Raw genomic sequence first — 24330 nt, 5'->3', positions numbered from 1 at the left:
ACAACCAAAGGTACCCATATTGTGCTATTTTATTTGTTGCTTTTGAATTTCTTTAAGTTTAGATCAGAAATCAAACAGATTATTAGAGATAAGAATGAAGCAATATTGAAGACCATTTTGTTTTTTTGTTTACCTGTTCACAGCCGCCGTCCAGCCACCCTCTCTTTCCCCTTCTTCTTCTTCTTATTCTTATTATTCTCCATACACCACAACCGAACCCATCTCTTCACTGAACTTCAAAATTCATATCTATTTTCCTTCCATTAACCAAATTTCCATCATCATTGTTACCCACTCCCTTTCCAAAACCCCCAAAACGAAACCCATCTTCCTCACTTCATTCTTTACCCCAACTGAAAACCCCTGCCACCACTTCTTTCCCTGGTTTTTGCAGGTTAAATGATGTTCACGACCTCATTTTGTTTTTCTTAACGTTGTCTGATCAGATCAATTTGCAAATTGTATGAAATCCAAACTCTAGGTCTTCCAATAGTTTCCAACGGGAAAAATCAGGTGAAATTTGGGGATCGGAGGTTATTTCTTACAATGGACTATGATGATTTTAGATTGATTTTGAGGAATTCAAGGGGTGGATGTCTGGAATTTCATGGACACAACAATCTCTGTTGACTCTTTGGATTACGGAAACGAATTGAAGGATCGAAGGGATGAACTCGTAGAGCGGCTTTATGGAAACGAATAAACAAATCATGGACACGACAATTTTGGTTGGGCGGGCGTCACGAGTAGTCGAGGGGGCGGGCCGTTGCAACAGGTGGTGGGGTGGGGGTGGTCGTGGTCGTGCGGGAAGACGAGGATGTGGTGGTGGCAGCGGCAGTGGTGAATGGAGATGGTTTAGTACCTTAAATGGAATTTGTCAAACATTGGATACCCAACTTATAATTTTATCAAACATTAGGTACCTTAAGTGTCATTTACCCATTTTTTATTTAAATAACTAAGAGGGTAAAATCGACATTTTAACTTTGGGTGATAACCCTGCTTAACGTGAGGGGGAAGGTTGCATTTTAACCAAGTTTGGTAAGTCCGTGACATATTGAATACTTAGAGGGGGTGTCCGTAACATTGATCAATAATAAATGAAGGTATCAGAACTTCAGGTATTGTGGAAACGGGCAATCTCAATGGTACAAAAGACCAAAACAGAAAATGCAGGTTGCTATTCATAAAACAAGGTGTACTCAATGCACGAAGTTCCCACCACTGCGGAGTCCAGAGAGGGTCATAAGGTATGCTAATTTACCGCTACTGCTTTCAAAGAGAGTCTGAAAACCAATTATACCACCAGCAATCACAATCACCAGTGCCAATTAACCATCTACGTTGGGCCAACACATTCCGCAACATGAAAGCTATGTCATTCTATAATGATGAATGGTAAAACCTGACATCCGCTGTATTTGGGTTCCCCCCACTGTAGAGTCTGGAGAGGGTCATAATGTATGCAGCCTTACTTACCCTACTGCTTTCGCAGAAAGGCTGTTTCCAAACTCAAGTCCATGACCACTTGGTCACAATGGAGCAACCTTACCGTTGCACTAAGGCTCGCCCTAGAGCAACATTACCCTCGCAGGTTGCTATTAAAACCGGCACCCCCCCCCCCCCAAAAAAAAAAATAATAAATAAATAAATAAAACCTTTTGCAGGTTGCCCTGTGCTCACTGACAGTAGAACTCAGATGTTTCCGGAAACAAGTGGAGAGCCCTAAACATGGTTGAGCATCATTTGGCTCTTTGACCAGAAAGTATTGATTGGAAGTTCCTTTATTATGACATCAGAAGAACAAAAGGTAAACGCTTAGCAACTTAGAGCCCCATATAAAAGTTGATATTTTTTTAGTAGTATTACATCACTTTCACTCACTTCAAGCAGATACCTAACAATTGCAGACAGTTTCATGCTTTCATATATCATATGAACTCTAAATGTAAATGTTCCTCCCACATCAATCTGCTATTGTGGGGCCAAAAAATGCTTGTTCCATGCACCTACAATATCCAAGTATGTTTTCCTTCACTATGTACACACTATGTACAATAGGGAACAAAAGTACGAACATACATCTGCAGGGTACCTCAACCCAACCACAAGTGCCGGATTGAATGCCAATCTAAGGGAGTTTCACTTTCATGTGCATGTTTGCGGTGCATAGCCTTTCCCATCAGCTTCTGCAATCTATGCGCGAAGTACAAAGTTAACAAGAAAATACCCACCAGAAACACCACTTGAAATACTGCTACAACCTGCAAATGGATTGCCAGAGAGCCTTAGATCTGGAGCCAATATTGTACACTGGGTAGCTCAAAGGGAGCTGGATAAATTTTGACATATTGACTAATTGAAATTCAACAAGAACAGTTCAGGATAACCACCAATTACACTCCGATAAAACCATAACTTGTAAAAAACACAACGCCCATCAGAAAATTATGTCCCATTTTCTTAAATATGCACCAATAGACCATTATCATTTTCCATGATTATTATGGTGGCATCCTTGAATAATATATAGGAAAAAGTAAACAAGATAGGCCCCCTGAAACTGAGTTCTTCCATGGAGATTAAAAATAAGGAAAAGGAAATAGTTCATTACTTTCAGTTACTTGGAAGGATTGATCATTTAGTAGTCAGAAGCAGAGCAACCTACATCCTAGGGGGAAAAAAGGGCTATGAACAAAGCATTATATAAAAGGTTGTCAAATACTTGTACTCCCTCAAAAAGTTGGCAAAGCTTGGTGTTAGAGAAAAGACCAAACCTTCTCCAGAGTCCTGTTTTTACAAGGAAGATTCCTATCAGCATGCTCGAGGGAATATTGTAGCATGTCTAAGATTGTCAACTTGGTAGGTGCATCAAATTTGTCTGCAATTCAGATAAGAGCAGTATTTAATGGTTTTAGTCTATATCAAATCCATTTTGTCAGAAACCGAAAGGATATAATCTTTTCCCTGGGGGGGGGGGGGGGTCACCTGGAATATCAAAGACTTGTTTATCTGGTGGAATGCCCAGCAGCTCCCCCAAATGAATGCGGACACGAGCACGTTCAGAACGTGAAAGTATATCACCATGTGTAAAAACAACAACAGGCTTAGCATCTGCAGAAATGAATGGTAAAAATATGAATTGAAAACCAGAAAACAGGAGCCAATTGTACACCATCAATTGCCAGAAGTCCAAGCAAATCGAAGGCAAAATATAACTGACAATAAGTACCAAGAATTAAGTATCATGAGTTCTTTGATGAAAAAGGAACTTATAGAAACCTAAATCATTATATCCTATAATTTTTTGTTATTTTTTGGTACTTATAATATTATTGACAACAAGCATGACATACTGCCAATCTAGATTTTAATTAGTAAATCCATTTTTTATGGATTTCGAATGCATCTAAGCATCCCTATGTTCATGAATAAATTAATATTATTTAAAACATAATCGCAATTACTTAGGTCTCTCCATGATCTCTAACATGTCTTCAACTTTACTTGATTTCAATGGAAGATTTTGATTTGCTGGTGGAAAAACTGTCATATTCTCCATACATTATACCTTTCCAAATAGCAAAATTTTGCTGTTTGCAATAACAAACTTTAACTAACACCTATATGAGTCAAAACACTTCTTGATCATCTAGTTGCCTAAGTTGTTGAGAAATCCCCTAGTTACCTAGACAACCAGCAAGTTCATCCCCTACCCTTTTCCAGGCATTTTTAACTATATTAGTAAGCAGGTCCGTCCTTCAGCCTTGTCTAGGCATTTAGCATACTGATTGGCAAATTGTTCAGCATCCAACCAGATTTGGTCGATAATGGGACTAGCCCTAGACCACACCTTTACATTCAACAAACTGAAGTGGAAGTCAAAACCAGAATTTTTGGCTTCAAGGCAGAGACTCAAGTCCTCTGCACAGAAAAGAAACCCTCAACCTTGAAGAAAAAGTTGTAACAAAATAGCAAACCATCAAAACACCGTCATACATTGTAGAAAGAGAACCTTCAGTCCTTTAAAAAAAATACTTATCCTTCCATATTTGATGAACGATGAAAATTTCATTCAGGAGAATGGGTTTTCTAAGAACAGGAACGCACCATCTTTCTAAACAGAGAAACTACCACGACTGTAGTGGTGAACATCGAAGTAATAGTTCACAGAAAAGTCCAGTTTATTCAAGCATCCAGCAAGCCATTTCGAGCAAGTCTCAGCATCAAAACTGCTGTGCCCCTTATGGTAATTGTTAGAATTGAAGGTCCCTCAAGAAAAGAAGATCTACCAAATGCTAGTTAAAATCCAGACTCTAAAATTGTATACAAGGATATGGAGAAAGATGATGAGAGCCCACCCCCTTCTTTTATTATGGTCATGTTTATGCCCAAATAATGGCTTTCATGCAGCAGAGATTATACAGCAAATGTGATATGTGTGTGTCTTAATAATTCATAGGTATATGCATTAAATAACGTGGCTTTAGACTATTTCAGCAAAGAATAGAATCACAGCTTTAAATCCAGGGAGTGAGTAATAACAACACTACTTGGGCCCCCCTGCTCAATTAAGGAGATCTTTATCACCTGGGGCCTTTGTACCCTTTATAATGAAAACGAGAATACTGCGGCAGATAACACCTTTGTCTGTTTCTTGGCGTATTTGGACTGAATAATGGATGGAATTTTTTGGGCATGAAAATATCATTCTCCAGAATTATTAAAGAAGTGACATGTGAACAGATTCAAAGGACAGTAAATCTGAAATCTTTTGAAGGGCTAGTGCAGGAGATGTATGGGAAGGGTTTCAACTCGTTCATATGAGATTATTATCTTGAAAAATCTTTTTTGTTAATGCCATGTGCATATGTGGACTGCTCATACACTTGGGGCCAATTTTACACAACTTGGATAAGTGACAGACTGGATTGTAGATGAACTTTGATACACAAAACTCAAATTCTTAATCTCATGTCAACAGGCTGGACATAGAATCATATAATGATTTAGGAATATCCCGTAAAGAAAGCAAAAAACAATTCTACAACAACTCGCCTTAATTACAAATGCAACATTCATAAAACCCAAAGAATGTCCAGAATATTGATCACCTATGTAAAATAGGTAGATAGTGTCAATAATGAGGAGGATATACTTCATCTATAAAACATGAAAAAATTAATCATATTCACGTGAAATTATCATGAATGTGCAAGAGTTCAAACCTTTGAAAGACAAGTATGGGCAACTGAAAGTATTAGCAAGCATGTAAGTATATTGCTCATCGGCATTACTGTCACCCATAGTTTTTAGGACTGAAACTCCGTTGACAACAAATATGACAAAATTAACCATCCTTGCTTCTCTGGACCAATAGCCACACTGGCTTGCTTTGCATTTCATGCTCTTTATGAAGCTGGGACTATCTGAATCCCTGTTGTACAAACCACATAAGTGGTAGAATTCAAGAATGTACTCAACTTTGCAACACAATTTAGCATGAAGTTTACAATCAAACCTGATAACTAGTTCTCCATGACGAACACCCTTAGTAATCCAACTCTTGAGCATCTCATAGTTATCAGATGAATTGTCTGACAAACTGCGTGTATCATATAGACAAAAGGAAGCTGAGCCTCTCGGAATCATGTATTCTTGGAGAAAGTAGGTCCCATTTTCAACAAATGAATTATCTGCACACGGAGAAATGAGAGATGTAGATAACTCAAAGAATGAAAAATAAACTTGCAGCAACTCATTCTCCTAAGTATATGTGAACAAGAAAATCTGGCTGCATTCTCTTAATTAAAGAAACCAAAAATATGAAAAAAAAGAGGAAGAAACTTAAAACAGCTCAAATTAAAATTTAAGAGAACACGTGGATGAAACTCTTGTAACAAAAAGAGGAAAAAGTGGATACAACTCACATGACACTTGGGCCCTCACTGATGAAACCTTGTTAGCTTCAAAGACCCCGGAAATTCTATTCACGAGACTACTTTTCCCAGATCCTCTTGGACCTATTAAGAGGAGTGTTGTTGTCTTTGGTAATTTATAATCACTCCTCCTCAGACCACCTACCTCTTCAATCCATGCTCCAGGGGTGTAGCTGTATAAGGTTAAACTAAAAAGTCAGTTCTACCAGAGCACGATACCAACATGATGCCAACCATGACTATGATTATTTTTTGAATTGTAATGACAACTACCTGTACACCATATTAAGATAACCAAAAACTTACAATTCAAATTTAAGGGTTTGTTGCCTCAAGAGCAAAATGAAGCCCCTTATTTAACTATTGCAGAATGAAGAATGAAGCTACATAGTAGGATCAATTTCAACCTAAAGTTGTACAACCCCCACCCCCACCCCAGAAAAAAAAAAAAACTAAATTACAATTGAGGAATACAATTAGGACAGGTTAAGAGGTAGTCCACGCCCAACAGTAGAAGCAACCGACACCTAATCATAGAAACTGACTTTGTTTCCTTAACCATAACCAGAGAGCTTGAGTCAACATTTTATATTAGCATAAAATAAAATGTAACCTAAAAAGTAAACTAAGAACAAGCTTTCTAAGACTGCAATGCCGTCATTTTAAGCAACATTAAAGCCACCAGGCCACACAAACTCTTATGCAGACAACAACAATGTAATATCAAACATACATCTGAGCTTGGTGTTGGGTTTCCAGGCCAAGCCCACCCAAGCATCAAGAATGCATATTTAACCTGACCTAAAGGTCCAGGTGGATCAGTTGGACCAGGGTTGAGTCCAATCTAACTGCCTTTTTAACTCCTTAATTAAAACACTTGCGGTCTTACATAAATAAGGAATAGGTACAGTGACCTTGTCCACATCAGACCCTCTGGCCCACCTGTATAGCCTACCCTTTGAGTAACTTATGAAATTCTAATCAAAAGATTGAGAAGAGGCACACTTTTCCCAATATGGTAAAACATAAACCTTTCTACATGGGAAAACTGTATAAGTTGGCAGACATACAAATTCAGATTAAAGAACTATGGTTTTTCATATTATGTAATTCCAGACATGATAAGTGTGAATAAGAAATTCACCTTATCATGATTCATTATAGAATAGGTAATATATACAGAATGAGTGAATTTTACACGGTAGGACTAAACAAGGAAAGGGATATAGTACAAAATTACAAAGATATTGCATATTACAGCTAAGACCCCTTTCAAACTCAAGATGGGGAATGAGAAACCATTTTATTGAACAATGGCTGTCATTGAGAAGGTGGAGGGGAGGGGGTGAATCAGTGACCTTAAAAAACATGAAGCCAACTCGCTCGTTTCCCCAACTCACTTGTTGGTGTCACTGTCATACAACCACATAGGCGCATAGACACACATTCACATACCATACACGACCTGCAGAAAACACATACACATATGGCTTACCAGCTGCTCCTCATACATCCCATCCACATACACAAACCAACCATCCTGCAGAGCACACTATAAGAATAAAAACAATTTAGGTCACTATCTCCAAGGCCAAACACTCCCCCGGGGGCTTTCCTGCTCAGAAAAAGTTATTTGAATGGACAAGTTGTTCAATATTCATATTTCAGAGGTCGTTGTTGATCCATTTCAGTTCAGACTAACTGAAGGGCCATTGAACAAAATTTAAGTACTAAAAAAAAAACTAGAGACAAACAGAGAACTTCTATAAAAGAATAATAATAAGAATAGCCATTCAAGCATAGAAATTTTGTTCAGGTAACTGAAACTTATCTAATGGTAAGAAAACAAAGGCGCAAGAAAACAGCCCAAGAACGAGCATATGCATCCAAGAAATACCTCAAGATTTTTCTCTTTGCTTCTCCCAGGGTTCCCTTACGCAGTTCCACACTAAGGTAACTCCTCATGATTTCGTGATAACCTCTACCTCTCCTCCTCCGACGGATAGAATCATCGAAAGAAATCGAGCAAGGTGAACGATCCAAATCATCAAGATTATCATATTTCATCTCATTCCCTTCATTCTGTTCTAATTCCTCATCTTTCAAAGCAGAATCATCTCTGAACCATACAAAGAAAAACAGAGTTATAAACCTACAGAACAAACCAAAACCAAAAGAAAGAAAACCTAAATGCTAAAGAAACAATTGCTACAAGAAAGAAAAGAAGGGAAAATGAAAAAAAAAAAAAAAAAAAAGAAGCAAACAAACCCATTAATGCACTCGAAAAGTTTGTCGATTCCTGTTAATGGGTCATCAGTACTTTGCTCCATTAACCAGTCATCTGAAATTTCTCCTGCAATTCCAAAATTGGGTCGTTCTTAAATTTTCAAAATCACGATCACTGAAACTTTACACAAAAAAGAAAATGAGATACAGAGGGAGAAGGATACAGAAAAGTGTAGTAGGAGTGGGTACCTGCAGAGGAAGAAGAAGAATCACTAGAGAGAGTAGTGGAAGAAGCTCTGCCACCGCCCATGTTCGCTTTCTTTGCTTCTTCAATCTTTAGACTCACTCCTTTACTCGTGCTCGCCATCTGATCACTTAAAACAAAAACTTAGGGACCGGCACTAGAAGTGCTGGCACCAAGTACTAATGTTTACTGTTCATGGATTCTCATGCAATTACTTACACGTAGTTTTGGGATTTTTTAAACCGTTTGATCTGTACACGTGTACTATTGACCAACCATGACCGTTCAAATACAGTATCAAAGCCTTTAATTGCAAGGAACCTGACATCAACATGGAGTGTTACCATAAAAAAAAAGATATCAAAATGGAGTGGGCCTTCTAATCTAATGGGAAGTATATATCCACTAAAGAAAAGTCATAAAAAAATGGAAAGCTTTAGGGACTATAGAGGGAGAGCCAGTGTGCCACGCATAATGTGATTTGTCTAGTCAACTGTCATACACAAATGGCCCCTTTAGATTCCATCCAATTGTCAGCACTTGTGGGTCATCCATATAAGCTGCTTGGATGGGTAAATAAGTATATTTTCTGCCCTAAGGAAAGATCATTTGGCTATTTCTAAGGGTGTTAAATGGTCCAGTTTTGTTTAAACCGTTTAATTAATTGGTCTTAATTTTGAAATCATAATTGAATCATTTATTAAACGGTTTCATAGTTTTGGTTTTATATGGTTCGGTTTGATTTTAGATTCTGCTTGATTTTGATATATTTATGAATATTTAAGAGTGTTAAAATAATCTGATTTGATTTAAACCGTTTAATTAAATAGTCTCAATTTTGAAACCATAATCAAACCATTTATTAAACGCTTTCACGGTTTCGATTTGCTTTTGACAGCCTAGCTATTTCACCTCCATCAACATGATTAATTGAAATGGACTTAAGGGACAACCTTGTTAAATACTTCTAAAAGATTCAAAAAATCAAAGTCTCCATCTTTCAGATTAATAGAGCAAGTAATAAATGAAATCAGAAAACTAATAAGATCACATCAATGAGCAGAGAATCCTAGAAATTCAAAGAAAACATGAATAAATCCTCATTCTACACAATAATAAGCCTTGGACTTGTCAAGCTTAATTGCTATCCACCCTTTGTTCCTCTTACAATGTCGCATGTAGTGAATGATTTCTTAATCAATGATTATGTTATCCGTTATTTGCCTACATTTCACAGAGGCAGATTGAAAAGGGGAATCTTTTTAATAGAACTTTTATCTTCATTTCTCAAAGCTTAGAGACTATTTTATAGTCCAAAATACTAAGGGTGTCAATTGATCTGGTTCTAGGCTATTGGTCCACTTCCTTAACGGTTTCAGCCCCAAGGGGCAGGACTAGAACCGGACTAAAACGTTAATCGGTTCCAAAACTAGGATGCAGGACCATTAACTAATGGGTGGACCGTTTTAGGTTCCTAATTAGTTCCAAGCATTCCCATTTTTTTTAAGTAAATTCCCCAACACATACTACATATATTCAATAATATTATGATAAGACACTAATTTCAATCACATGAGATATGCAACTTCCACCTTTTTTTGTCACAAATCATGGAACTAGTCCATAGTACCCCTTGTTTTATATTCAATTAATAAATAGGAACACCACCACCCTTATAAATTAGGATTATTTTAAGGCATGTTCTTAAGTTAGAATTCTCAAATGATAGATCTTTAAATTAACAGTTGGATCTTTGCTAAAAAATAAAGGACTTGACTTTAGTTCTCATGATCTCAAAAGTCTAAAGAATTATATAATATCCAGGTTAGGATGTGGATCTCTTTTGGTTCCAACATTGGTTTTGGAATCGTTGGGAGACCAATAGTTCAATCGGCAGATCCAAAACCGGACCATTAACATATCGGTAGATTCAAAACCAATCCAATAAACTATTGGGTGGGTCGGTTCCAATTTATTGCAGGCCAATTCCGGTTCCAGTGCCCAATTGACACTATTACATAATACACAAACTTATGGGTTTGAAATCATCCCGAGAAAAAAAAAATTCTCTTTTCGAGATTAGGGTTATAGGAGTGTGGTTTGTGCCAAAAGTAGGAGAGAGAATAGGGAAAAATTGTGCACAAAATCAGCAATATCCTTTTATAAAAAAATCCCAGCATTTATGTTAAAAGAAAAATAATGGAGAATCCACAATCCCGTAAGTATTAGTATCACTCAGGATCTTTGCCTATAATAAGGGAAGGGGGCGTAATAATTACCCTACCCCCCGAACACTTTGCACGAGGAACTGGAAGAGATAATTTTCCTATCACTCATGCTTTTGCACAAATAAGAATCCTTACTCTTCTCCGTGCATATTGTATGTGTATCTGTGCCACCCCAAGGTCCAAGAACCCAGAATCGAATATGGGATAGGCCTCCATGATTCAGAACGGAATGTTTGGAACCTTGGAAATTGGAATTGGGAAGACTTTAGTTAAGATTTTTCCCAAAATCTTTAAATTTTTAGGTTTTTTTATTCAATAAACTTCTTAAGAACTTACTGCAAGAGGGCGAGTTTCATAGAATATCTACTATTTACTGACTAAAAAAGAGGAAATAATGGTAAAAAATAAAGATCAAATATGAAAAATCATGTGCAATCCAAAAGAAAGTTGCAAGAATATTCTAGAATCAAAATCGATCTCAGCCGATTCAACTGATTCAAAACCGATTCCTCAAAACATGTTATTTCCACTCACACTCAATTTGAGAGATGTGAAGAATTGTAAATCTCATTGTGTATATTTCATTAGTATTAAACGGAGATTGCTCGGGTCTAAGATTATCTCGATGTAGATTTCCACGCAGCAGAAAAGATCCGATTGGTCTATGCATCGATTTGCACGAACTGACACACGTTTTGTGATGATCTTACTAGGTTGTGTGAAGATGATCCCTCACAACAGTCCACCCTCCAAGTCCAAGACTGAAGATGGAGATCCAAGAAAACTTCGCTGGACCTAGAGAACGACAGAGATTGAGAGAGATTGTCAGAGAGAGGGAGCTTGGCGGCTGTTGTGATGCCTCTTTTTCTTCATCTTAATATATACAGAGGGAGGAACCACCTACTGCCCCCCTTAATGGGCCATGGGCCCCATGTCAGCCCCAAGTGGGAGCTTATGTAGCATAGGCCATGGATTTCTAACAATTATATTAAAAGGTATGAATACACAAGAATGCCATCTGACATGACAATATCTAAACTAAGAAACCCAATACATGGAAATAAAAAATGTTCACAATATTAAATCTAACACCATCTTCTCAGTAAGTTATGGATGTGTGTATATTTCATTACATTGAAGGGTTTAAATACACAAAAATATCATCTAATATGGCAATTATAGCTAAATTAGAAAAGCCAATACATAAAAGTAGAATATGTATACAATATTACTGTCTTCTTCATATTCCATGCGCCCGCAAAGGCATTATTTCTATTTGAACTCTCCCTTGGATGAAGAACCCTGTGGAGGCACTTTTAGCCAATACATGTAATATAGTAGCAATTCTCAAAACATTGTGTGATAACATCTATATTATCAGGAATATCAATTGTTGCGTGTGAAATCCTCCGTCACCCGGTTCGCCCATGGATGAGCCTGCAAAAATTGAGTGAGCACAAGAGAGCCGGTGTGGTTCCTGCCAAGGACTCTCCGATGCTTAAGTTAGGTCTCCGGTGCAACAACGTATCAACTTAGTAAAAAGTGAGATGAGCGTTTGAGTTCCATACCTGGGTGTTTATAGGATGAGTTGAGGCGGTCGGATGAGCCCTTGTATGGTAAGAGTCCTCTTTTGGTTGGGCTCTTCCATACGGAGCAGAGTGGAGAATTATTCTCGGAGTTGGACTCCTAATGAGGTAAGAGTACTTATTGGAGCGTGATTCAATTTTGTCTCTGGATTGCGGCCTGATTCATATCCCATGATTGTCGGGATACGATGACGTGGCTCTGTGATTTTGGGTGAGTCGTAGTTATCGCCTTTGGAGGGGCCTCGGACCCGGATGGTTGTGCCCCCGCTGTTCGGCTTTGTGCTCGGCACAGATGGCCGGTGTGTTGAACCTCGGGGTGAGGTTTAGCTCGACAAACCTATTAGAGTTACAAACTACATGGGAGCTTGGCTAGGTATCCGTCCTCGGCGATGGTTAGCCGTATGGCCGAGCTAGGTGGGCTTGGCTCAGCGCTAGGCGACCATAATGGTCGTCTTTGGTGCTCGGTGGTATAGGCGGGTGGGGCGATCACCTCCCCTACGGTGTCCAGTTTGGGGCCTGTCGTTTGGTTCGGCTCGGTCCTTGGGTTCAACCTGGTTCCATCCACGTGTCACCCTCTGAATGGTGGGCTATTTTATGGCTCATCACAGGCCCCTCACTCATCAAGGCTCGGTTTGACCTTGATGAGTATGGCTCTTCGGCGTGCTGGTCACTCCTTTCCGAGGCCGAGTCCGAGCTCTCCCTCTACGAGGTTGACGTCTCATACAGATTCTAACAGTTGTGCTATTAGTGACACATCACTTGGCGCCATTATGGTGCTCGGGAATTCGTACCGTCTCTTATTCTGGACCTTTAGATCTTTTACCTAGGATTTTCTTCGACCATTAGATCTTGGCGAGTTGGTGACTATAAATAGTGAAGGTTCTTCTTCCATTTATTTCTGTTCAAACCTTTAGAGTGCTCGGATAACTCAGGACTCTCGGCTCTTCCAAGTGCCCAGCCTTCCTTCGTGCTCGGGTCTTCCAAGTGCTCAGTTTCGCTTCTCCAGCTTTGCTCAACCAGTAAGTCTTCTCCCCTTCCACAATGTCAATTGGTAATAGCTCGGAAGGTTAAGTTCTCGTCGAGGTACGCGATATCGTGAGCCCAAGCTGGGAGCTTTCCTCCTTATCTCCCCTAGTTGACCTCCTGGGCTCGAGCTCAGATGAGCCTGGCATCCAGTCCGAACGACGGTGCCAAAGCTCCTCTGCCCCAAGAGTCCGACCATTAGGCTCAACCTATATCCGAGGACCATGCTGAGAGCTTAGGCTTGTCCTCAGCTGAAGACGAAGAATCAGATGAAGAGAGATCTTCTGATGATGAGGTCGGTTCGATCGACTCCTCCTCGGATGTCTTAGAGCCCGTCGAGGGAAGTGTCAGTGCTGTTAAGAGCACGATCACCGAGGCTGATCTCCAGCGGTTGAGGGAGACCTATGCCATTCCCAAGGACATCCAGCTCCAAGCCTCGCATCCTCAGGAGATGGCCTGCTTCATTAGGTGGGGAGGTGGCTCTATACGAGATTGCCTTCAAGTATGGCTTTAGGTTCCCCGTTCTCGGCCTAGTGGACCAAATTTTGGATCGCTTCCACCGGTCCCCGGGTCAGCTGACCCCGAATGTGTGGTTGCTGATGTATGGCTTCCACATCTTCTTCAATAGGATGGGTCGGGCCGCGAGCGTAAACCTCTTCTCTCGACTCTGGTATTTGAAGAAATACAAGGACAACGGGTGGTACTACTTCACCCGCCGAACGTAAAAGTGTTCGGAGTTGAATTCTTACAAGTACCTGAGCCGAGTACCGACTTCCAACAAACATTGGAAGCCTCGGTTCATTTTTGCTTCCATCCCCAACTGTCCCTTCTGAATCGAGTGGAAGGAGATAAAGTTGAGTTACGTCAACCGATTGCTACCTCTGAATGAGTACGAGCAGACCTCGTATGATCAAATTCTTTGGCACGCCCCCTTTGATGTTCAGCAACTCCAGAATGAGGAGTTCCTCCGATTGTGGAAGTTGACTCCGGGTAGGAAGTCCGAGCCGAGCTTAACACTTGGGAATTTTTCTTGTTATGGTCTGACTTTCCTTTCTTTTCTTGCAGTGGTCGGCCATGTCCCCCAGCTCGACTCGGCTCGAATGAAGGCCGAGCTCACAGAGGAGAGGAAGAGGAAGGCAGCCGAGAAGGCCGAGGCTTCCAAAACTGGAAAGGGCAAGGCAGTGGCCGTGCCGAGCCCCAAGGACGCGGTGGTCGGCTTCGAGACCTAGAAGAATAAGGACGAGCTGAGCCCACCGAAGAAGGAGAAGAAGAAGAGGGAAAAAGGCGATCTGAGCCCACCAAAGGACCAAAAGTGCCCCAAACTCTCCTTCAACGTCAAGGGCATCAATTCCCCTAGGGTGTCTTCGGCCTCAAGAGTGGCCGGTTTGGCCTTGGGGAGGGCCTCCTCCAGCAACCTCCCGATCCGACCCCTCTGGCATCTCTTTCAGGGGGACTCGGCTCTGACCTCGGCTACTCATGGTAAGGAGTGGCTTGACGCTGGTTGCCTCCCTGCTGACAAAGTGATGCTCTCAGACTTGAGCGACACCGACCACTTATCCACGCTGTTTCAGGATGTGGCTATGGTGAGTTTTTCTCCGTAATGCAAGCATCCGTTTTTGTTCTTCCACGTTCGACACTCAGACGTCTGTTCTGCTCATTTATCTCAGGGTTTCTCTAAGGCAATCGAAGTTACTCTTCATCTAGAGGGGGCGCTCTCGGACAAAGCCTCTCTTGAGGCCCAGACCAAGGCAGCGGGGAAGGAGGCCAGGAAGGCCATTCAGGCGCGCCGGGAGGCGAAGGCAAAGATAGAAAAGGCCGAGTCCGACCTCAAGGCCCTCCGCGACGAGATGGATTCTCTCAGAGTCTAGAATGAGAAGGAGGTGCGGGCCTTGAAGGCCAAACTCGAGTAGGAGAGGAAAAAGTAGAGGCCGACCTAGCCTATGCTGGGACTGTGGCCATAGAGGAGTACCTTCAATCGAAGGACTTCAATGAGTTGTGCCAGAGCGAGGGTCGAGCCGACCTGTTGGCCCAGGTTAAGGCAGCCTACCCCGACCTTAACTTTTCCCGGGTCGATGAAGACGCGGCTACCATTGTCGAGGACCTAGAAGAAGAGGACGGGGTTGAAGTTCTCCAGACCGCTCCTACCGAGGTCGACCTTGCTGAGCCTTTTGCCCATGCTAAAGACCCGAAGGGCCCCCCTACGGAGGATCCCCACGATGTCCCCACCCTCTGAAGTCTTTTTCTTTCTTTTTGTTGATGATGTATATGTCCTTGTTGGGGTTTTGAGAACAAACCTTTTTTTTTTTTTTTTTTTTGAAATGTACAGAGCCGAATCGTCGGCTTTTTAAATGTATTGTGCCGAGCCATCGGCTTCCATTAATGAAATGACACTATTTTCTTCTAAATTTGTCTAAGTGTTGTGTTCATCTACTTCTTTTTATTGCTTTCACAACCCTGCTCTTATGTCCAAGCACCGAGACGGATCTCTCAGCTGTGCTCCATGCCTTAGCAATTTTACTTCATTTGACCTTAGCTATCGGCTAGGCCATGGTGTTCGGACATGGCACAAAAAATTGGGCCGAGGTCGATCTCCCAGCCAAGCTCGATGCCTTAGTTAACATCAATCACTAATCGGCTCGGTCGCTGTGTTCGGCGTTAGGGTCCCGAGTGGGATCTCCTGATCGAGCTTCATGCCTTGGGTGATTTTTCTTTCAACCTTATCTGTTTATCTGTTCGGCCATCGTGCTCGGCTTTATTAGGAATGCAGTTAACCAGTGAGGGCTAGTCTTAAGGGTCGACCAGCCTATGAGGGCCAGTCTTATGACTTTTGTGCCGACCTGTGAGGGTCGGTCTTCGACGTCGGTCAATCTATGAGGATTGGTCTTATGACTTAGTGTGTGGTAGACTTGAAACAAACTCGGGAGCAAGAAAGAACTGATTTTATTGATGTGGAATTTTAACTGAACATGAAAGCCGAGGACACCCCAAGGCCAAGATAAACACAAATAGGCACAGTCTGAGCCGAGCTGAACAGAATACTTGTCACTTTTATTGAAATTTTTTTTCAAATTCTCAGAATTCCAAGGCCTCAGTATTTTCTTGCCCCCCAAAGTCTACAAGCGATACGGCCCTGGGCGAATTTGCTTAGAGACTATATACGGTCCTTCCCAGTTTGGTGCTAACTTTCCTTGTTGTCTCGGCTAAGATGCGCTAACTTTCCTGAGGATGAGGTCTCCTTGGCGAAAGTGTCTTTCCTTCACCCTCGAGTCGTAGTACCTTGCCGTCTTCTGCTGGTAGGCGGTATTCCGAAGCAAAGCATTTTCTCGTACTTCATCAAGAAAGTCAAGATTTGCTGTTAGCCCGTCCTCATAGGTTCTCTCGTCGAAGTTGAGCACTCAATATGATGAGGCTTTGATCTCCACAGGGGTGAGCGCTTCAATTCTGTATGTCAGCCGAAATGGGCTTTCTCCTGTTGATGTTCACACAGTGGTCCGATATGCCCAAAGCATGCTTGGTAGCTCTTCCACCCATCTTCCTTTTGCTTCGTCCAATCTCCTCTTAATTCTCGCTAGTAGTGTTCGGTTCAACACCTCTACTTGTCCGTTCACTTTTGGGTGAGCTATTGCTACCGGGCAAAAATCTATGTAGAAGTGCTTATAGAATTCTCGGAAGTTCGGATTGTTGAATTATGCTGTTATCCGTGATGAGCACTTTGGGTAGCCCAAATCAGTAGATGATTTTGTCTCGGAAAAATTTCTCCATATTCTTCTCGGTGATGGTGGCCAAGGGCTCGGCCTCGACCCACTTAGTGAAGTAGTCAATGGCCACAACCAAGTACTTTCGATTTTCAAAAGCCGCGGTAAAATCTCCGAGAATATCCATCCCCCACATGATGAATGGTATCAGGCATAGCATCGTGGTCAGCTTTGTCGTGGGTCGGCTTAGAATGGGCCTGAACAGTTGACATTTTTCACATGTCTTTATGTACTTCATGGCCTCTTCTTGCATCCTCAGCCAGTAGAATCCTTGCCAAAGTATTTTATATGCCAGTGCTCGGCCCCCCATATGGCTCCCCCATATCCCTTCGTGTACTTCCGCCATGGCGTACTCAGCCCCTTTCAGCCCGAGGCACCGAAGAAGGGGAGCTGAGATAGCTCTCTTGTACAAGACCCGGTCAATCATCGTGTACTTCGTCATTCGGATTTTGACCTTTCTTGCCTCGTCTCGGTTCTCCGGGAGTTGATCATTCTCTAGATAGTTGACGATCCGGTCCATCCAGGTCGGCCCATCTTCCTCGATGTGTACGACACTTTCTTCTTGCAAAGAGGGTTTTTCCAATATTTCTATGTACACTTGTCTGCTCAGGTTTGGGAAGTCGGCTTCGGCCAGCCTCGAGAGGGAATCGGCCACAGCATTCTCTTCTCTTGGTACTTGTAACATCTCAAAATGCTCGAGCTTGGAGATTAGTGCTCGGGCTCGGCTCAGGTAGGCTATCATTCTTTCATCCTTGGCCTCATATTCTCTGTTTACTTGGTTGACCACGAGCTGTGAGTCACTTTACGCTTTCAGTCGATTGACGCCTATGGCCTTGCTGACTCGAAGTTCGGCTAGGAGGGCTTCATACTCAGCCTCATTGTTGAAGGCTGAGAATTTGAATCTCAAGGCATATTGAATGCAAAACCCCTCAGGGCTGACCAAGATTAGTCCCGCTCCACTATCGACGGAGTTGCTTGAGCCATCTACGTTCATAGTCCATGACTGCTCAGCCTTGGCCTCTTTCGCTGATCCATCACCTCGGATCCCGGGGTTGAGTATAGTATATTCGGTGATGAAGTCGGCCAGGGCTTGCCCCTTTGTCGCTATCCTCGGGCGATTGCTTATATCGTACTCACTCAGCTCCACCACCCATGCGATCAACCGACCCGTTACATCTAGCTTGTGTAGTATTTTCTTGAGGGGTTGATTAGTTAACACCGTAATTGGATGAGCTTAAAAATATGGCCTCAGTTTTCTAACAGCCGTGACAAGGGCAAACGCTACCTTCTCGAACTTGGAATATCTCATCTCGGCGTTGATGAGAACGTGGCTGATGTAGTATATGAGCTTTTGTGCTCGACCCTCTCCCTTATTAGTACCGCACTGACCGTCACCGGGGTTGTGGCTAAGTAGATTTGGAGCTCTTCTTTAGGCTCGAGTCGGGAGAGGAGAGGCGGATTCTCTAAGTACTTCTTCAATTCTTCAAAAGCTTGTTGGCATTCCTCAGTCCACACAAAATATTTAGGGCTTCGAATGTTCTTTAAAGTCTTGAAAAATGGTAGGCATTTATCGCCCGACCTCAACATGAACCGTGCTAGCGCCGTAATTCTCCGTTCAGCTTTTATACTGCTCGGATCATCTTCAGAGGGCTCATCTCTTGGATGGCCTTGATATTCGTCGGGTTGGCTTCAATGCCCCGAATGGAAACCATGAAGGCAAGGAATTTTCCTGAAGCTATGCCAAAAGGCATTTGGCTGGGTTTAGCTTCATTTGGTTCTTCCTCAGTACTCCGAAGGCTTCTTCGAGGTCAGCCAAGTGGTGCTCGGCCTTCAAGCTCTTCACCAACATGTCGTCCATGTAGACCGCTATGTTCCTACCGATTTGTTCGTGGAACATGTAGTTTACCATCCACTGGTATGTTGCCCCGGCATTCTTCAATCCGAATGGCATGACCTTATAGCAAAAATTTTCTTGGTCGATTCAGAAGGCCATGTAGGTCTCATCATTTTCATGCATTAGTATTTGGTTATAGCCGGAGTACGCATCCATGAAGCTTAGCATTTCGTGCCTAGCGGTGGTGTCTATCAATAGGTCAATCCAAGGTAGCAGATACTCATCTTCCGGGCACGCTTTATTGAGGTCGGTGTAGTCGACGCACATTCTCCATTTTCCGTTTGGCTTGGGAACCATGACAACATTCGCCAACCAAGTTGGGAATTTTTCTTCTCGGATGAATCCTGATCATCAAAGCTTCTCCATTTCTTCTTTTATCGCAGCTTGTCGATCGAGGGCATAATTTCTTCTCTTCTGTTGGATCAGTTTTTTGTTCGAATCCACATGGAGTCGGTGCTCGGCTATGTGCCTTGGTATACCGGCCATGTCGACGGCTGACCAAGCGAAGACGTCGGCATTCACTTTTAAGAAATTTCTGAGCTGATTCCTTTGTTCCTCACTCAGCAGCGATCCGAGTTATACCATCCACCTTAGGTCTTCCTCACTAAGGGAGAATGGGATGAGGTCTTCCACGGGCTTCCCTCGCCTCTCAGTGAGCTCATCTCGTTGGTCTTTAGGGAGGTGATCGAGGCACATGGCCATTCCTCGGACATTTCCTTTATTTTGCTTGATGAATGTTGTATAGCATTCCCGAGCCTTCTTTTGGTTGTCTCGGACTTTTTTGATCCCTTTCTCTACGGGGAACATCATCTTTAAATGCATCGGCGAGATGATGGCTTGGAGGGCGGTCAGTGATAGGCAACCAAGTATGGCATTGAAGGCCACCACCTACCGCACCACCATGAACTTGACTTGGATTGTCGTTTGACACGGGGCTTGTCTGAATGTAACTAGTAGGTATATCGACCCTTTGATCGTGGCCGAGGCTCCTGAGAATCCATGGATGGAGGTTCCTTCAGGCTTGAGAGCATCGTCGTCGAAGCCAAACTGTCAATATGCGTCGAGTGACATAAGATCCACCGATGCTCCTGTATCAATCAATACCCGGTGAATGGGTCTCCTCACGATTTCCACTTGCACTACCAAAGCATCATCATGAGGTAAACTTATACCTTCGAGGTCGGCCTCAGTGAAGGAGATCGTCGCCTCAGACTTCGACCTTTTGCTCAGCATCTCTGCTACCCCAACAAACCAAGCATTTACCTTGGCCTTCCGGGTGGATTCTTGTCCGGGTCCTCCGTGGATGGTGTATATGGGTGCTCCCTTGTCATTGTTCAGCTTAGCCCCATCATCTTTCTTTTTGGCTCGGGCCTTACTCTCATCGTGTTCGGCCCTTCGACTATCCAACTTCGGCTTGACCTTCTTCCGATCGTGGTCTTCTGATCGTCGACCCCCGTGCTCTTCTCGGCTCCCTTTGACGTACCACTTCAGGTGTCCCACCTTGATCAGCTCTTCAATCTCCCTTTTCAGCTAGTAGCAATCTTCGGTATCGTGACTGATGTCTTTGTGGAATTGACAATATTTATTGGGGTTCTGAGATGACCTGGCTTGCATCGGTCGTGGTCTACGGATGTATCCATCGTCTTGAATTTGCATCAGAATCTCCTTCTGTGAGGTATTCAAGGGAGTGTAATCGGGACTTCGAGCTCAGTCCATCCTCTCGGCTCGACGGTCAGTCTTAGTCAGCTTTTCATCTTTACGATCATCGCTTGTCTGCCTTTTCTTATCGATCTTGCTTTCAATCGCCTTCCATGCTTGGAGTGCCTTCGCCATGTTTGCGAACTCGTTGCACCTCTCTAAGAGTTCAACCATGTTCTTGGTTGGTTTCCGGGCCAAGTCCTTGATGAGGTCCATGTCTGTGAGACCGTTGCTCATCGCCGTGTGTGTCGTGGCCTCATCCAAATCCTTGATGTCTAAGGATTCCTTGTTAAAATGAGAGACAAATGCTCGAATCGACTCATCAGGCCTTTGCTTCAAGCTAAGGAGGTTGACCATTGTCTTCTTGTGCTTCATACTACTCTGAAAATACGTGACAAAGACTCGATAAAGCTGAGCGAAGCTTGTGATGGAGTTCGGTGGCATCCATGAGAACCATGAGGTCGTCTCGCCTCTAAGGGATGAAGGGAAAGCTCGACAGGACATGATTTCCATCTCCCCATACATGGTCATCATCGTATTGAAATAGTTGATGTGATCCGTCAGGTCAGTGGTTCCATCATACCGGTCGAAGGGAGGCGGCTTGAATCGGGCAGGTAGTGGTGTCGTCATGATCTCAGGAGGATAAGGGTATCGTCCGACCAGCGAGTAGGCATTCGGGGTCGCCTATTTCTTCAATCCCTCAACCTACTCAGCTAATTCTCGTAGCCTCCTTTCTATATTGGTTTCTGGTGCTCGGTCATTCTTCTCCTGGACTCGGGTAGGCTTTTGCGTTCGTCCAGCCGAGGTCAGCCATTCTGCTCCTCGACTCGGTCGACCTCACTCCTTCTTGCCTATCTTTCACCTTGGAAGTTGGACCCACGAGGGCTTCTTAGTTGTTCTTCTCGGCGTGACGGACTTTGGCATCGAGGGCTATGGTGAGATCTCTCGCCCTCTTTAGCGATACGTCCTCCATTAGGTTCCTCCCATCGTTCTCGGTGTCCTCTCAGTTGCCCGTCTCCGAGTTAGCCGAAGAATACCAATCTTCGAGCAATTGAGGCCATTGGTTCGAGCTCTACTCTCATCCTCGGACTCTGTTGATGCTCCCGATCGTCCTGATAAACACTCCTATTCGGACATGGAGGTGGGGTTTTTTGGCAGGGAGGATGAGCCGATGCCGCTCGGCTTGGCGTCGGTCGATGACACTTTGCTGTAGGTTTCCTTCAACGAGTGCTGGTGCCAAAGGTGCTACAACAAGCGGCTGACCTAAGAACCCTCCCTGGGCCATTTGACTCATGAAGGTACGCAACATTTCGCTAGTGCGGAGTACTTGTAGCTGGATATCCATGACTTGCCGGTTGTTCGCTGGAGCTTTCGGGTCCAAATTTTCCAGCATGGGTGGTGGTGGTGAGGAGCCGGGTTGACGGTGACACTCGTACTACGCTGAGTTCCCCCTCCTCGTGGGGGTCTTTCGGCTGCTCCTTGCCATGAAGTTTCAGGGGGTGGTGAGTGCCTCGCTCACCTATCGAGCTGTGGCTCATCCCCGCGGGAGGCGGAGCCGTGCTGGCCCGATCTTGTTTGCACGACCATTGTCTTCACTCTCTTGATTGGTAGAAATGACGATGACTAGCTGACGTCGTTCCCACAGACGATGCCAATCTGTTGAGTGTGAAAACCTCTGTCGCCCGGTTCACCCATGAATGAACTTGCCAAAACCGAGTGAACATAAGAGAGCCGATGTGGCTCCGGCCAAGGACTCTTCGATGCTTAAGTTAGGTCTCCGGTGCAACAGTGTATCAACTTAGTGAAAAGTGAGATGAGTGTTTGAGCTCCATATCTGGGTATTTATAGGATGAGTTGAGGTGGTCGGATGAGCCCTTGTATGGTAAGAGTCCTCTTTTGGTTGGGCTATTCCATGCGGAGCAGAGTGGAGAGTTATTCTCGGAGTTGGACTCCTAATGAGGTAAGAGTCCTTATTGGAGCGTGATTCGATTCTGTCGCTGGATTGTGGCCTGATTCGTATCCCGTGGCTCCGTGATTTTGGGTGAGTCATAGTTACCGCCTTTGGAGGGGCCTCGGCCTCGGACAGTCGTGCCCTCACTGTTCGGCTTCGTGCTTGGCACAGATGGCCAGTGTGTTGAACTTTGGGGTGAGGTTCGGCTTGGCAAACCTATTAGAGTTACAAACTACATGGGAGCTTAGCTAGGTACCCGTCCTCGGTGATGGTTAGCCGTATGGCGGAGCTGGGTGGGCTCAGCTCAACGTTCGGCGACAGTAATGGTTGTCTTTGGTGCTCGGTCGTATCAGCGAGTGGGGCGATCGCCTCCCCTACGATGTCCAGTTTGGAGCCCCGCAATTTGGTTTGGCTTGGTTCGGCTCAATCCTCGGGTTCGGCCTGGTTCCATCCACGTGTCACCCTCTGAATGGTGGGATATTTTATGGCTCATCATCAATGAACCCAATTATTGCAATTGCTCAGGATACCTTTTTTTTACTATATAAATGATTACATTAAAGCAGGTCAATTTAAATCTCAATCTCAATGTCAAATCTCCACCCAACTCATCGAAAGACCCCTTACCAACTCGGTATTAGGGTAGAATGCAACTCATTCTAGTTGAGTCAAAAGAGCTGTTAACCTTTTATGTCTCTGCTTAGAAGAAAGCTATAAAGAGGAAGGAAGTACAACACAAGTCACCTAGAATGGTTGAGATTTCACTGTATCCATCATGCATTAAGTGGGATTCTTGCTACAACTGCTTTTGAACTCCCCACCCCACTCATAATACCATACCAAAGGCAAAGCGTAGAGAATATAAGAAGAGAATGTATGAATGACACATCTATAGGTGTATACAGAATTTGTTACCTTTTAATTATTCTTTGTCTTATTCTTAAGAACTGTTTAAGATAGAAGTATAATAGAATTTTCAAAAATATTTTGAAAGGGACATTTAATTATATCATGAGTAAATTACATCTAAGGTGCCCAATGTTTGATAAAAGTACATTTGAGCTACCTTAAGTTTTAAAAGTGATTTTTAGGGTTTTTTGTGCACTTAGTCCTACCCAAAATTGAATATTTTTCCAATTTTTTCCATTTAACATTTCACCCACTCCCATCTTTGCCCTCTGCGCTCCCACCCCTCTGTTCCAAGTCGATCTCCCTGTCTCTCTTCCTCTCCCTATTTCACTCTGCAACTTAGAATCACCAGAATTGCAACCAACAAACTAACCCCTATCTTCTTCATGACATATTGAGAGTAACAGAAGGCCTTCCATAACATTTTTTGTTTTTTAATTGTTCTCTTAGTCTAGTTGCCCATGAAATTGGAATGAGAGCAACGGACTACAACTAGCATATCAGCCTGTGGAAAAGGTTAGCGTGCTACTCTAGCTCGCTTATGAAAATAGAGCTTACTGCTTTTCGCCATAGCTGGCTGCTCTCGAAATGCTAATAATTTCATCTAGTTTGGTTTGCTCCCTCAAATCGAAGGCCAATAATAGATCGGGTTCGTGGGGCGGAACCATTGAACCAGGGCCACAATTAGTCAAAGAACGCTCGGGGTTGAACCTGGATAAAATCAGGCCGAGGGGCTAGGGCCGTAGCTGGCCAGGACACGACCGAGTTAGATGGTCGTTGGTAGGGTCATTAGTGTCCTAACCGAAAGTTATGGCAGCTATAAAGAGTTGGACCCACCACACCAATGGAAAGTGACAACCACTTAGGGACACATGGC

The 24330-nt window shown here is 43.3% G+C and overlaps 2 protein-coding genes across 3 annotated transcripts; both read right to left on the bottom strand.

Annotated features, from left to right (window-relative positions):
* Positions 1 to 2044: 2044 nt before the first annotated feature.
* Positions 2045 to 23945, bottom strand: LOC122658471. Of its 2 annotated transcripts, none has more exons than XM_043853446.1 (9): positions 23941 to 23945; positions 19793 to 19801; positions 7837 to 8056; positions 5931 to 6112; positions 5522 to 5696; positions 5229 to 5437; positions 2989 to 3114; positions 2778 to 2881; positions 2045 to 2264 (listed from the first exon to the last, which is right to left on the bottom strand). In XM_043853446.1, the coding sequence occupies exons 3-9, from the start codon at positions 8004 to 8006 to the stop codon at positions 2097 to 2099; spliced, it is 1134 nt and encodes a 377-aa protein (XP_043709381.1). In that variant the 5' UTR covers positions 8007 to 8056; positions 19793 to 19801; positions 23941 to 23945; the 3' UTR covers positions 2045 to 2096. The 2 variants fall into 2 exon arrangements, with proteins under 2 accessions (XP_043709381.1, XP_043709380.1); XM_043853445.1 differs by lacking the exons at positions 19793 to 19801; positions 23941 to 23945 and adding exons at positions 8208 to 8297; positions 8423 to 8521 and having other exon boundaries at positions 7837 to 8058.
* Positions 20603 to 21223, bottom strand: LOC122659389. Its single transcript, XM_043854500.1, has one exon. It carries the CDS (start codon positions 21221 to 21223, stop codon positions 20603 to 20605), a length of 621 nt encoding a protein of 206 aa, XP_043710435.1.
* Positions 23946 to 24330: the final 385 nt, after the last annotated feature.

The sequence above is a fragment of the Telopea speciosissima genome, chromosome 4 (genome assembly GCF_018873765.1).
Source record: "Telopea speciosissima isolate NSW1024214 ecotype Mountain lineage chromosome 4, Tspe_v1, whole genome shotgun sequence".
NCBI lineage: Eukaryota > Viridiplantae > Streptophyta > Magnoliopsida > Proteales > Proteaceae > Telopea > Telopea speciosissima.
This window is presented reverse-complemented; position numbering and strand designations above follow the sequence as displayed.

Coding starts and splice junctions, on each gene's coding strand:
- LOC122659389 (XM_043854500.1), bottom strand. CDS start 21,223: ATGACGACACCACTACCTGCCCGATTCAAGCCGCCTCCCTTCGACCGG.
- LOC122658471 (XM_043853445.1), bottom strand. CDS start 8,475: ATGGGCGGTGGCAGAGCTTCTTCCACTACTCTCTCTAGTGATTCTTCT. Junction 5,697..5,930: donor AGTGAGGGCCCAAGTGTCAT/GTGAGTTGTATC, acceptor CTCCGTGTGCAG/ATAATTCATTTGTTGAAAAT. Junction 2,882..2,988: donor ACAAGTCTTTGATATTCCAG/GTGACCCCCCCC, acceptor TCTGAATTGCAG/ACAAATTTGATGCACCTACC.